The following is a 12866-nucleotide window of genomic DNA, read 5'->3' as shown; positions in this document are numbered from 1 at the left end:
GGTAGCCTTTTCGGTATCTATTCATTTGGAAAAATAAATCGATAGATCTACACAGTTTGCATCAAGTAGGATTTGTATCACTTTGTGTTTGAAACTGGATGATATTTGGTCCCAGAGTCCAGGACTTTAAAGAAAAACTTTGTAGAAGTCACAAAAACTTCTTCATTTGTTGGTTGAAAAGGGGAAAAAAATGCTAATAAGTGTGCTGATAGGTGAAGATATGTCAATGATACGTATTTATTGTGGCTATAAAATGCACAGAAATACAGTAAATAGTGTGCTGCACATAAAGAAACCTCTTGGACAGCATAACAGATCTGTACATTAATGTTAAATAAAACCTTGTGCCTTTTGCCTGTCAGCTTCTGTTGATGTGGCTGAATTAAACACTTTAATTCAGTTAGACTCAGGATATGTGTTTTTATTCATTATTAATGAGGAGTAAATAATAACATGAAAACAAAATCTCATAATTAAAGATATATTCTTTGTGGAATTTACCAGTAATGGTTTCCTTCTTAAAACTGCGACAAAATGTCTGTATTTTATTAAACAGACTCACTTGGTTATGTCCTCTGTGACTCCTGCTGGAGCTTCAGCCTCAAACGAAGCTCATTAGAAAGCCACAGAGGTTAGGGTGGTTGCTGTCTTGTTCAACCAACCTCACTTGAGGTCTTCTATCACACTTCATCAAAACAAATATTTTGAGAGTGAAGTATAACAAGTTTTATTACGGACCAACACCAGACCTGAGAACTGGTGGAGTTTCCCTTTAAATCATTCGGGTAGCTGTGTGTTCACATTCACCAATAAGATCCTGCGTGTTCAGGGGCGTAAGTGCAGCAGAGCGGTAGAATATCCTCTGAAATACACTGTTAACCTATCAAATTGGGTTTCAACCATTCCATCATTCACTTAACAGAGGAATTATTCATATAAACATGCACTAAACACGGTTTTAGTACTGCCAGTGATGATATAGGACTGAATATATATCCATGTTGTTCTTATGTGGAGCAGAAGAACTGCTCCACATAATCTCCAAATGGCTGATCATATCCAAACATTAGCCAGACACAACACTTTCCCTGTTTAAAACCAAGCTCCTCGTGTAGTGGTTCTTGCAGTTCGTGCTCTGCCGTCTAATGTTTGATTATATAATCAAATCAAATTAGAAAATTGTGAACATGTCACTGTCTGAAGTTGGACTCGTGCTAATTTGCCTCACATAGTCTGACCCCAGCCTTACCAAAGTCAAGTTCTCTGGTTTGCTTCCTGTGGTAACGGCTGCATCTGCTGGCACGCCATGTGGCGTCAGCTTCTGGAACATTTCCAGTGTTGTATAGTCACTTGGAAAGACAAAAAGAGAGCTTTGGAGTTCTGCCCTTCGTGTGTCCAAGGATGTGTCTGTAGAATCATCAGGGAAGAGCTCCCCGGTTTCGCTGACCGTGTCCCTCTGGATCCAGTTCGAAGTCGTTTCTGGTGAATCTGTCTCATCCTCTGTCGTACTGAGAAGTCGCAACATTGATGGTAACGTTGCAGCAGGGATCACGGCTTCTTTTTCAAGTATCTGAAGGCTCTTTGTGTCCAATTCTTCCACAGTTAAAGTGGCAATTGCCTCAAGGAGTTCCTGAGTGAGAGATTATCAACAGTAAACAGGTTTGCTGCATTAGAAATGGAATTAAAATGGACGGGCTTCTGAATTTTATGTAACTGAACTGCACAAAATGCTCCAAATTGATTATGGGTGATTAAAAAAGACTGTAACATTAAGATCTGGTTCTGCCAATGACCTTCAGAAGTTGCTTATTTTGACATTCTAAATCGATATCGTAAAGATATGGATGTGACTGAAAGGCTGATTCGATGCCACTAAAGAAGTACCAACAGGTCAAAAACAAATATCCAAAACTGGAGTTTCCTTCAGTCCTTTTGGAATAATGAAAATAATGAGGCATTCTAACAAAGCTACCAAGAAAAGCAGAGTAGTTTTCATTCAGACCAGGGAGAATTTCAATTTATGTTGTTCAATCGAATTCATGGGTTTGGGTTCTTACTCATATATAACATTTTGATATTTCAATGACCCTGTTAAAGGTCACAATGCAAAATACACTGGGCAAACATCATTATAATGTACTACTGTTAATGGAGTTTTGACTTCTTAATGGAGGACTGGCCGGAAAAAAAGTCGTCCCTTAAAGCAAAAGCTTTTGGAGTTAGGGTTACCAAGTCATCCAGAGACTTGAGTCGGGCATGACGACTTGTTTCACATCTATAAATATTTTTCACCTTCGAACTGGTTGGCATGTTGTACTGATCGAATGATACAAATCCCACAAAAATACCTTTAAATATCAAGCTGCCAGATGATGAAATAGCAAAAGAGGGATGGAATACTCTGGCAGGGTATTACAACTGGTTGTAAAAGCAGAAAGTTCCACTCACCAGCTGGCAGGGCCAGTCTAATTTCTGCACCGCATTGCTGTGTCCCGGGTTGGGAATGCTTGGCCACAGGAGGGCTCTTACCCTGGGACAGAGTGGATCGAGGCGACAGTGTTGAATGTTTAAGCGTGTTAAGAGTTCAGATAAACATCCTCTCCACATGAATTTTGCATTCTTCTGCTGTACCTTTTTATTATTGGCGAGCCAAATATTAGCACAGTGGCCACAACTATAAAAACGAAGATGAAGCCACCGAGATAAGAATATCCTGCGCAAAGAGCAACGGGAAGAAAATGTTACATTTCAGAAAGTAGTTGTTTCTTTTTTTAATGACAAAACGGTTGAAAAGTTGATATAACCGTCATTATCTGTTTTAAAGACGTTTGGGATACTCCTCACTCCTGCTCCTGCAGATGTGAAACCGGATATCTGGACCTCATATATTGTGTCACTTCTGAGGTTCCCCAGTTCATAGCTGTTCAAATCTGGATCCACTGTTACATCTGCAAAGAAAGAGTCCCAGTTTGCTGCAATGTATCATCAAAGGTGGGGCACCAGCCATCTTTAAAATGAATATACCTCTTTTCAGTGATACCAACTTGGTCATTTAGTTGCGAGGTTTATCACCTTTTAGATTATCTTGGAACAAATTAAGCTAATTTGAGAATCAATCTTCAGTTTTTAAAGCAGTGTTTTAAAAGTGACTCTAAGGCTTTTTCACGGGCCCTGTGCACTAAAAGACTAGGAGTGCACCGGTTTGCTATGCATTTATACAGTAGGCTTCATCTGGGTTGTGAAGCAAATTTTGGCAAACTAATCCTCCTCAGATTGGTACGATGAGAATTCACTGCTCACTTCTAAAACTTTCAGAATGGCTACATTGTTCATTAACCTATTAGGACAGAAACCAGCTGGGGAACGCCGACAGTTATGCATGTGTAGGCTGAGGGGAATTTAGCAAATTCACTCAACTCTTTTGTCAGGATTTTACACATGAAACTATGATTTAGCTGTAGGTGGTTGACACTTACTGTTCTGTGTACTTGTCCATTTGTGGTGGTACTCAGTGTAGTAGATTATGTAACCAAGTAGGAACCCTCTGATGTCTTCCTCTGGGATCGACGACCACTGCAGAACCACTGAATTACCTGTCGCATTGTGGTTGCTGAAGTTTGAGGGCGCACTGACAGGAGCTGTGGGGATTTCAAGACAAAAAGAATGGTTTTGGAGGGCAATGTGAACGCGGACTGTAATGTTGTCATGCTAGGCAACCTCTGACTTACGTCCTTCGATGAAATAAAATTGTGTTGTCCCGTAGGTGCTCTCACTGTTGTTGATATGCTTCATGTTGCAGGTCTCCTTGTCTGGTCGTGTGTGCAAAGTGAGGCTGTATCTTACATAGGGCTCCAAAGGTTCTGGGTATTTAAGAAAAGAAACAAAAAATAAACTGATTGATGTGGATTACGGGCAGGACGGAGAATTGTTGCTTCTGTCAGATTACACGGCATTTATAAAAATCAAGAATTTATGAGAGCAGAGCGACAGCTTGGAAATGCTTAAAGGGACTGAGACGGAGTTATAATAAATGCGTATTTTCTGTCACAAATTCTGTCACATTTAGCCGTCTGACAAAAGAACATTTATGCAAATGAAAACTATATCAATATACACTTACAAGTGACTGTTTTTACAAAAAAGATTTTAAAAAAAAATACATGCAGGAGGGATTCAATCCCCAACCACATTATCTGTGTATGGTTTCACCTGGGCCAACGTGCATTTTAAAAGTTTGTCTTTTTGTGTGAAATAAATGTGCTTTTACTGTAAGCTTTTGCACTTAGATTAAATTTGTAATGTGGCACAATATTACGAAAGGACATTAAAAGCCTGAAATTATTTAAAATGACACGTAAAACGTCCTCAAAGGTGATGCACTGACTTTTGAAAGTTGTGTTTCATGTTTGTTAGCAATACAGAGGTTCTGTAAAACCATTCCTCTCTCATGGAGAACACAGTGATGCCAAACAAAGTCAAGCAGCCATGATGAAACAACATCAAATAAGTTAGAGTAAACAACTGAAAAATAGCCCATTTAAAGTAGATACAGTGACCTAAGTGTATCGTGCAAAATGGACCTTCAACTTCCTCCAATTCTGGCACCCTGGTTCACACTCTGTTCTGAAACCTTAGTAGAAGTGCAGACAACTGGAACAACCTTAAAGTTTCTTTAAGGCAAATGCTTGGACTAAAAAGGTGCTTTCAGATCACAGGAACTCAGTGACTGGTGGAAGCACCCCTTCATGGAAACTGAGATAGTTCTCAGAACTCTGTTTGTAAGAATTTTTTCTCAGCTTGTACACAGATCATGTACTCTCCCAGTATGAGTGGAAACCAACTGTATCTTAAGTTAAGAGTAATTTTTTGGAATACTTCTGGGCAGCATCATAACAAGAAAGCACGATGAAACTGGTAAAAACAAAAATTAGCCACAGCAATGATTCTGATCCAAAGTCTGAACAATTAAACAGACTACAAAAAGATGGACTGACAGTGAAGCCCAGAGTTTATTGTGCATATGCAACAGAGGAACAGGACTCTGACAGCCAGCCCCTCAGTGTTTAATCCTGCAGAGCGAATTCAAGCAGAAAAAAAGGTCTCTGAAGGTCAGGGTCTCCTCCTTGTAGTCTGTCTTTATGCATCCCTGAATGTTTCCACATAAGCTCAGAAGGAACAAACCGAACACAACCTCTGTCTGTCTGTATACGTCTATATTATACATATTGCATTTACATAACCCTTCTTCAGAACAACAGGCCTGGTTTGATATGAACTTTGGCACACAAACACTGACACGCACAGTCAAACACGCTCGTGTATGTTCTGGTTTCTTGAAAAACACATTCCTTTGTTATAATAGCAGCAGAAGTGACGTGAGGAAATACATCTCATTGTTCTATAAAAAACTCAGTGAAGGAGCAGTTGCTCTCTTTGCTGTCAGTCTGGCCACATATGGGTCTATCTGGCCAGACTATCTGGTTTCTGGTCTATTTTGTTAAGTTGGTCTCATACGAATCAATCTCTTATACTGTAAGATTTTTCCTTTCCGGCTCATCCTTTTCCAGCAGAAACCCACAACACCTCCAGCAAAATAAGTTAGCCCCAACTTGTTTGAAAAAAAAATAATTCGGAATAATCACACACCTGGTAAAGAAGATAAAGTCCTGTAGTTTTGGGTGTCCTGATAAAAGGACTTGTACAGTGGAGGAAGGCCCTTTTTCCTCCACTCCACAGAGTAGCAGACGTACTTTTTGATCAAGTCATCTTTCCAATAGATGGTAAACGATGTATTGTGTCTGACCGTCACATTCAGGTTCCCACCTCCTACACCTGTGGATGTAAAGTTTATTTAGATCTTAGAACTGCTTATTTCCATACTGTCATCCATTTTCAAACTAAAAGAAAAAAAGAATGACTCTGCTCTGAAACAACTAGTAACTGATTCAATAAAAAAAGAGACAAGTGAGTACAGACCTGGCATGTCCTCGTGCTGCGGTATCGTGTGGCTCACGACTGGAGAGTAGCTTACATTGTTGAAAGCACTGATGTTAAGCTGGTAAGCCGAATAGGAGAGAATCAAACTGATCTCAGGCTGAGAAGTGTTGATTTTCTGAAATGAGGCTTCTCCTGACACTTTCCCAATGGTCAAACTGTAGCAGTCATACAGCTCCTTTGCAGAAAACTAGCAAACAGATTTGCTTTACTGTCATGATACCAACATATGTGGCCCCACAGGGGATGTATTCACTGTAATACTTTGTATTGAAAATAATTCGAAGAATTATTATTATTGCTTATTAATTTGAAGAAAAATTACCTTCCAGCTTAAAGAAATCAGCCGGCGGCCTGTTTCATTTGGAATGTCAGTATATTTGAACTTGACAATGACAGGTGGCGTTGTGAGAGCTGTAAGAGAACATTATCCACTGTGAAATACACCTCTTTTTTTCAGTGTTTCATTTCTGTTCCTCTTTTGACCTCCATTTAAGTAAAAGCACATTATTATTAGTGTAGACGAAAAGAATTCAGAAAAAATCAAGCACTTACGTGACGGGACGGTGTAAACTTCACTCCATGGGCACTGTGTGCATTTATCACTAGTGGCACATCGCATCTGAACAATGTACACCAGAGAGGAGTTTAGATTTTCCACTCTGTGTCTGCTGTTAGTTGCCATGAATGACTGTGAACAGAGCAGACACTAATGAATGCCTGGAGAGTTTGTAATCAGCTGATTCAGTTGAAATCAGCTAGAAAAAAACAGTAAGAGATCATAGTTTAGAGGTAAAAAAAACAAAACAGATGAGATTAAAACAAATTCAAAGGTTAAGTTAAAGACATTTTAGGCTTCAATAATAGCACCCTAAGCACATTTATTGTTGGATTATAAGCCATGCAGAAGCTCTTATGAGAAACTTGTCTATTGCCTGTTTAGTTGACTTTGGCACAGTTAAACAGCACCACAAACAATGAGTTGATCAGACCTATTAGCAGTTATTCTGTGCTCTGACGTACAAATAGATGGGCTTTTTTTTTCAGCTACAGCATCTACAGTGAGAACAGTGCATAGTTTACAAAAAAGTACAAATTAATAGAAATTTTGAAAGCACATAAACAGAATGTAAGGCAGCACATTTCACTATAAAGGGTTTATTAGCCTTAATAAAACACAACAAATGCTGTTACAAAGTTTCTCATCCATGTCACTGAATGTTTTATAATCTAACAGGTAATGCATATATGATTTATTATTTATGTATAATTTCATTAATACTTCACACATGATATTAAGCATCTTGTAAAGACTTCTAACAGTCTTATTGGCAATTAACCAAAGCCTATTATAAGGACTTTTATCTCAAGGAGCTGCCTGGGCTGCATTATGGAGCTTTATGATGCATATATTAACACCACAACTTCAGACATGCTAACATATGAGGGCTCAGATGTTACCATTTACTATTATCTTATCTTATCTTACCTTATCTTATCTTATCTTATCTTATCTTATCTTATCTTATCTTATCTTATCTTATCTTATCTTATCTTATCTTATCTTACATTCTTGCTATGCATTTATACAGTAGGCGTCATCTGGGTTGTTCTATCTTCTCCATCATCATCCTTCTATCTTACTTCTCATAATCGTATGGTTGATGTGTACAAAGACTAGTAGAAAGCCACGCATGCTGACCTCATTCCACAAGGAGCTGCTCAGTGCTTTATATCTCACAGTGAAGTTGACAATGTACTTTCTGTCCTCCTCTGGCCATCCCACGTTCACATGAAGTCCTCCAGAGTTGCGACTGAAGGACGCATAATTTGGAGGCCCACAACGCACTGAAAAGTTACAATTAAAAGGAATCCCCTGTATTCAGATCTGTTGGAGATTTCTTATGGAAGGAGAAGTCAAATGATATTTTCTGGACTTACGTAGCCTCTCTGGTGAAGCTTTGAAAATTGCTTTTGTGCACTTTGTTCGGTCAGTGTTTTCAAAAACCTCCACGGTCATGTTCTCTTTATGAGACCATTCGATTATTTCAAAGAATCTTGTGATGTTGTAGTAAATTCTGCATTTGTTTCTGGGTGGACGAAAAAAGAAGAAGTTAACGCTGAAAATCCCCATAGAAGTCTGAACTAAGAGAGCAACCTTGTGCTGCCTACCGTTGTTGTAGTATTAGTGTGTATTTCTTCTCTGATGTGTGGATTCCAGGTTTCCACGTACAGTTTTTTGAACTGATGTATTTATGTCTCTCAAAACAGTCTAAATCGTGGACTCCATCTGTAAAAGCATGAGTGCAAAGAAAAAGAACGTATTGCTTCCTCAAATTTGCGAATAAGAGTGGTGATTCAGTGCAGGATGATTCAGATGTGTTTTCATTACCTGGCTGAATCCCACAGTGCAGATGATTGACATAAATGTCCTTTGCCTTGCATCTCACTGGAACATAACATTGTGTGTGAAAGCAGATCAATGAGCACATGAAATGTGTCATTATTACAGGAACTCACACACTTTGGAAAAACCCAGCTTGATCTCCCTTATTTGTTATCTTTTAGTAGTTTTTCATGACTTTTGTATGTTTTTGGAGAAAAAGCTCCTTTGTTAAGATATTCAAGTATTAAAAACATGATGAATAAGATGAAATGTTGTGACAAAATGTGGCATAATCCTACCTCCACTAGCTAGAGCATGTGAGGGGAATGCAGAATGGAAGGCAAGCAGCAGACCTTGAACAATAATAAGAGTTGAGTGCAATGTGAAAATGCTTTTCATATATTCCAAAAACAAAGAAAAGATCTACAAAATGCGCTGAAATTTACACCCGTGAATAACCCAAAATGAACATTTATCAAATAAGAAATGGAAAATGTCATTAACAGATGTCTTACCGAGGATAAGAAGTGATGAATGTCCACTCCATGAGCAGGATTTGGAGCATAAAAAATCCATCTGAACTCCACAGCTCAATGTGCTGCCTGCGGCTGCCTTGCAGACTGAAACTGAGACGTTGGGTCTGAGGCAATCTCACACCCACAACATGCTGCCATTCACAGGCACGGTGCGGAGTAGCTGCTCTTCTGAGACTGAACAAGAAGGAAATATAATATAAGGAGGGGGTTTCACCTGAAATGTGGAGGGGCGGAGATACAGTTAGGTACAGTTCTCAAGACTAAGACTGACGAGACGCAGCGGTTCAGTGAAATAAACACGTCATTCGTACAGTACTTCTTCTTTCCACAAATAGATCTGAGCAGAAGGGGCTGTGCTCATTACACATTCACTGTCATCTGCAGGAGGCACCGATCAAGCAAAAGTTTCTATCCACATGTTCTAACAAATGTTTTACTTGTATAGTTACTGAAAACTTCTTCCTGAAGTCAGTGAAAGGCTCACTGTGACTCAAAGTGAGAACACAAATGACTCTCTTGTTATCTCATGAGCTCTTCGTGCTCATTTTGCTTTCAAAGAATTGAATACAGTTTTCATGTGAAGATCACAAATTGTGCCACTCTAACTGGCAAATATGTTTTCCAGTCTAAGTCAGAGGAGCGCTTTGGATTAAAGTTTTCAAACTCGTTCTTTATATTAACAAGATTTTCTGCAACTAAGCTTTGCAATTCCTGGAAAAAAAATTACCTAAGTGTATTGATTATCTCCTGTTTGTTGCATCCCCCCCACCAAAAAAAAAGCTTGTAATGTGGTAATTAGGCCAATGACTTAGTTGGGAAAAGCTTTGTATGTTTGTGTCGTGTCAGAAAAGCAGCTGTGATCAATGTAAGTTGAAGAGGTAAATGCAAAAGTCTGCAAAATTGATTCAAATTTTGCACTCACGCTAGCCCCCAGTTCATTGGTCTGTGGAGGCTTTTTTTGGCAATAAAGCTTTAAATATTTTAAACTACAAAGATCAAAAATAAATGCAACAGTTGCACTTCCAAACTGGTTGTGTCACTTAGTTGCTGAAGCAGCCAAAACAAACCAAACGACAAATAATATTGACATACATACATTCTTTCATTTGATAAAAGATTAAATCAAATTAAATCATACTTTTAAATCAGCTCAAATACGTATTGCAGAACATTTCTCAGACATGAGCGGATCTGCAGAATAATAAGTGATAATAGCAGTTATAATAGTGATGGTGAACCTCATGTAAATAAACCAGTAAACCAACAACATTCATGCGTAATTAATCAAGTGGTTCAGTTGTATTTTTTGCCATATTTTTCACTGGTATCCTCTGAAACTGCAAATTAATTAGTTTATTTTATATCTCTGAAATCACAGCGCAAATCTTATGTGCTTTAGGAGGAAGTTACTTATGAATATCGCTTAGTTTTGCTGTCTGAACAAATGTTGAGGAAAGTTGTTGCATACTATTATGGAAGTTACCCGGCTGACTGTGTGACACTGCTTGGTGCAGTGGACAAGTTTGTGTAAGGCTGGTGTCTCGCTGTTGGATTATTACTTAAACACCAAGGCTGTAATGAGTTGCACTTTCCCATTAACAGCATTCTGAGAGTATCAACTATGTTGCATGATATTTTTCTGATGCATTCCAGAAGTGTGACTGTTTTCACAAAGTAGTTTGAACTACTGTCTATATTTCTCTATAGTAGCAGTTACCTTTGCATTAATTCAAAGGAATATTAATGAAATGTATGCTTTCAACTTCAGTTACAAACAGCAACACTTCTGCACCAGGTCTTGGAATTTCCTACCCATTGAAAATAGCTCCGCTCTCTTCCCCTCTCACACCCAGTAACTGGACAGCTTCCTGGAATTCATTGTCTTCCTGGACTAACCAGTTGCATAGATAACCCAGTTACACTTTTAACAGTCTGTGTTGGGTCCACATGTCACTGCTGGCTTCTGGCTGTGGCACAAACACCCAAATGTTTTTTTATCGTAACTTTATCAATCCATTCAGTAATGAGAAGACACTTTTGAGTGGGTTTTTTTGCGCTTATGTCCAATTCGTGTGGTATAAAAAGAGAGCAGTGCCAGTCACTATGTCAAACCTCTGACTCATATAATTACACTCTTTTCTGACATTTTAAAAGGTCGATGAAGTCATATCAGAAAGTATCTATACGTAACTTATGAAATATGGAACTTTTACTGAAAGGTGGCACCTCAAATATCATTTAACACAAAAGTTACTCTCTGTGCTTTTGGAGAACTAGAGATTATTTAAAACCTTACATTTTGACTCAACACAAATAACATTTTTGAATGGATATTAAAGGCCTCTCTCTACTCAAAGTATTTGAGTGATCTCTGTTTAACCCATAAATGATAAAGTTGGTATAGATGAACAAAAACACAAGGACATTTTTAGCATTTTTATTCATCTTTTCAAGAAAACTTTTCCATTTAAAAAATTCCTTCATTTACATGATATTTTAGGGTTGTTTTACATGTTCTGTTCATTTGAAATTCGACTACAACATTTCAACTATTTCTGGTATACTGTAGCTGAAGTCCGTTTAAGAAAAAAAAATGTAAATAGTGTAGCTGTAAACTGAGTGTCATTTTCCCATAAAGCTGCTCTCATTCACATACTTCTTTTGTTTTTGTTGTCAAGTGTAGAATTAAGTCAGAAAGTCAGACTTAAAAGTGAATAATCGAAACCAGTTATGCAGCCGCGGTCTGTATGAAAACGCTGTGCTGCTCTGCTGTAATAAAGTCTTGATTTCACAAGCACAGCATCATCTGACATAATCATCATTTCGGGTAAACCTGTGTACTTACTGCTGCCGCCACCTGATAATCATCCACTCATCACAGGAAAAAGTAGTCAGGTAATTCATCTTGAACATCTTGTAAGTATCAGGTCTGCTGTTCTCAAGTGATTTGCCATCCATTAGCTACCTATCCACTGGCCTGCAGTGTCTGCTCTGCTCTGTACTCATCTGTAACTATAACTGAAATCATTGCACATAAGTTATGTGGTGAGGAAAGGGCCTTTAAACAGAGCATGGGAGGAACAAGGAGATTTAACAGGTTTATTCTTGATTAAACAACTGATGCAGGCCAGAAGGGTCACGTCTGTTAGTTTTGTTGTTTTAAATTCCTGCTTTAGTCTTTAGTTTTTTCCTTAGTTTCTCTTGCCCTGCCATCAGTTATGTCCACACCTGTGTTTTTCCCCCCAGCTTTTTCCATAGTTTAGGTTTTTTCTCAGCCGTGACTTTTTGTTGTTTTTGTGTTTAAATAAATCAAGTTTTACTTTTGAAAACATCTGCGTCCGGGACCTACTTCCACCACACCACGCAAGAAGATATCTCTGGGGAGCCAGGCAGTATGTTCCAGGAGGACAGACAGGTACAAGGATTACTCAGAGAGGAAGTTAGAAATGGCAGAACATCTTGAACATTATCTGCTTTCTACGAAGCAGCCAAGGCTTGTCTTTTAAGTCCCTTGATTTATCTTTGGTGATAAGTCGGGCTGAGAATCATTATCTTGTTGAAAAATCACCTATCAGTTATCAGACAGATGGTCTCACATCATCTAAGAGCACTCTTTAAAACATAGTTCAATTCTTTGAATTCATAATTGAACAAATGACGCAACCCCAAGCATCTATTGCCTTACAAGTCTTTGATTCATGTGTCCTCGTAGAGGCCTTGTCTTTATCCTTATTTTCATTAGCAAACTTTAGATCTGTTCAAATGTTCTTTTTAGGCACTGGCACTTTCTTGACGCAGGTCAGATTTGTGAGATATCTGTCTGTCTTCCAGCAGCTGCGTGAGCAACCTGCAGATCCTATGATGATGGTTTGAGGTTCTTAGTGGTTGTTTGACGTATTCTTAAAAGTCTTCAAACATGTCAGGGGGCTGAATGTAACAGTAGGAGCGGC

The 12866-nt window shown here is 38.6% G+C and overlaps 1 protein-coding gene across 1 annotated transcript; it reads right to left on the bottom strand.

Moving 5' to 3' along the window:
• Positions 1 to 141: 141 nt before the first annotated feature.
• LOC140276895 (interleukin-31 receptor subunit alpha) lies at positions 142 to 8078 on the bottom strand. The gene is made up of 12 exons (XM_072371744.1): positions 7936 to 8078; positions 7697 to 7842; positions 6550 to 6685; positions 6320 to 6408; positions 5977 to 6184; positions 5647 to 5832; positions 3729 to 3860; positions 3477 to 3638; positions 2805 to 2948; positions 2632 to 2713; positions 2449 to 2530; positions 142 to 1630 (listed from the first exon to the last, which is right to left on the bottom strand). Exons 1-12 carry the CDS (start codon positions 8012 to 8014, stop codon positions 1172 to 1174), a joined length of 1905 nt encoding a protein of 634 aa, XP_072227845.1. The 5' UTR covers positions 8015 to 8078; the 3' UTR covers positions 142 to 1171.
• Positions 8079 to 12866: the final 4788 nt, after the last annotated feature.

The sequence above is a fragment of the Leuresthes tenuis genome, unplaced genomic scaffold (assembly GCF_036924035.1).
Source record: "Leuresthes tenuis unplaced genomic scaffold, fLeuTen1.0.hap1 SCAF_19, whole genome shotgun sequence".
Classification (NCBI taxonomy): Eukaryota; Metazoa; Chordata; class Actinopteri; order Atheriniformes; family Atherinopsidae; genus Leuresthes; species Leuresthes tenuis.
The sequence above is the reverse complement of the archived record's forward strand: the minus strand, read 5'-3'. Positions and strand labels throughout refer to the sequence as shown.

What these genes read in the sequence shown, in the direction of transcription:
- LOC140276895 (XM_072371744.1), bottom strand. Translation starts at nt 8,014, where the DNA reads ATGACCGTGGAGGTTTTTGAAAACACTGACCGAACAAAGTGCACAAAA. An exon ending in GACTTTATCTTCTTTACCAG is followed by an intron (nt 3,861 to 5,646) that starts GTGTGTGATTAT and finishes TTAAATACCCAG; the next exon opens with AACCTTTGGAGCCCTATGTA. An exon ending in GGCTCGCCAATAATAAAAAG is followed by an intron (nt 2,531 to 2,631) that starts GTACAGCAGAAG and finishes ACTCTGTCCCAG; the next exon opens with GGTAAGAGCCCTCCTGTGGC.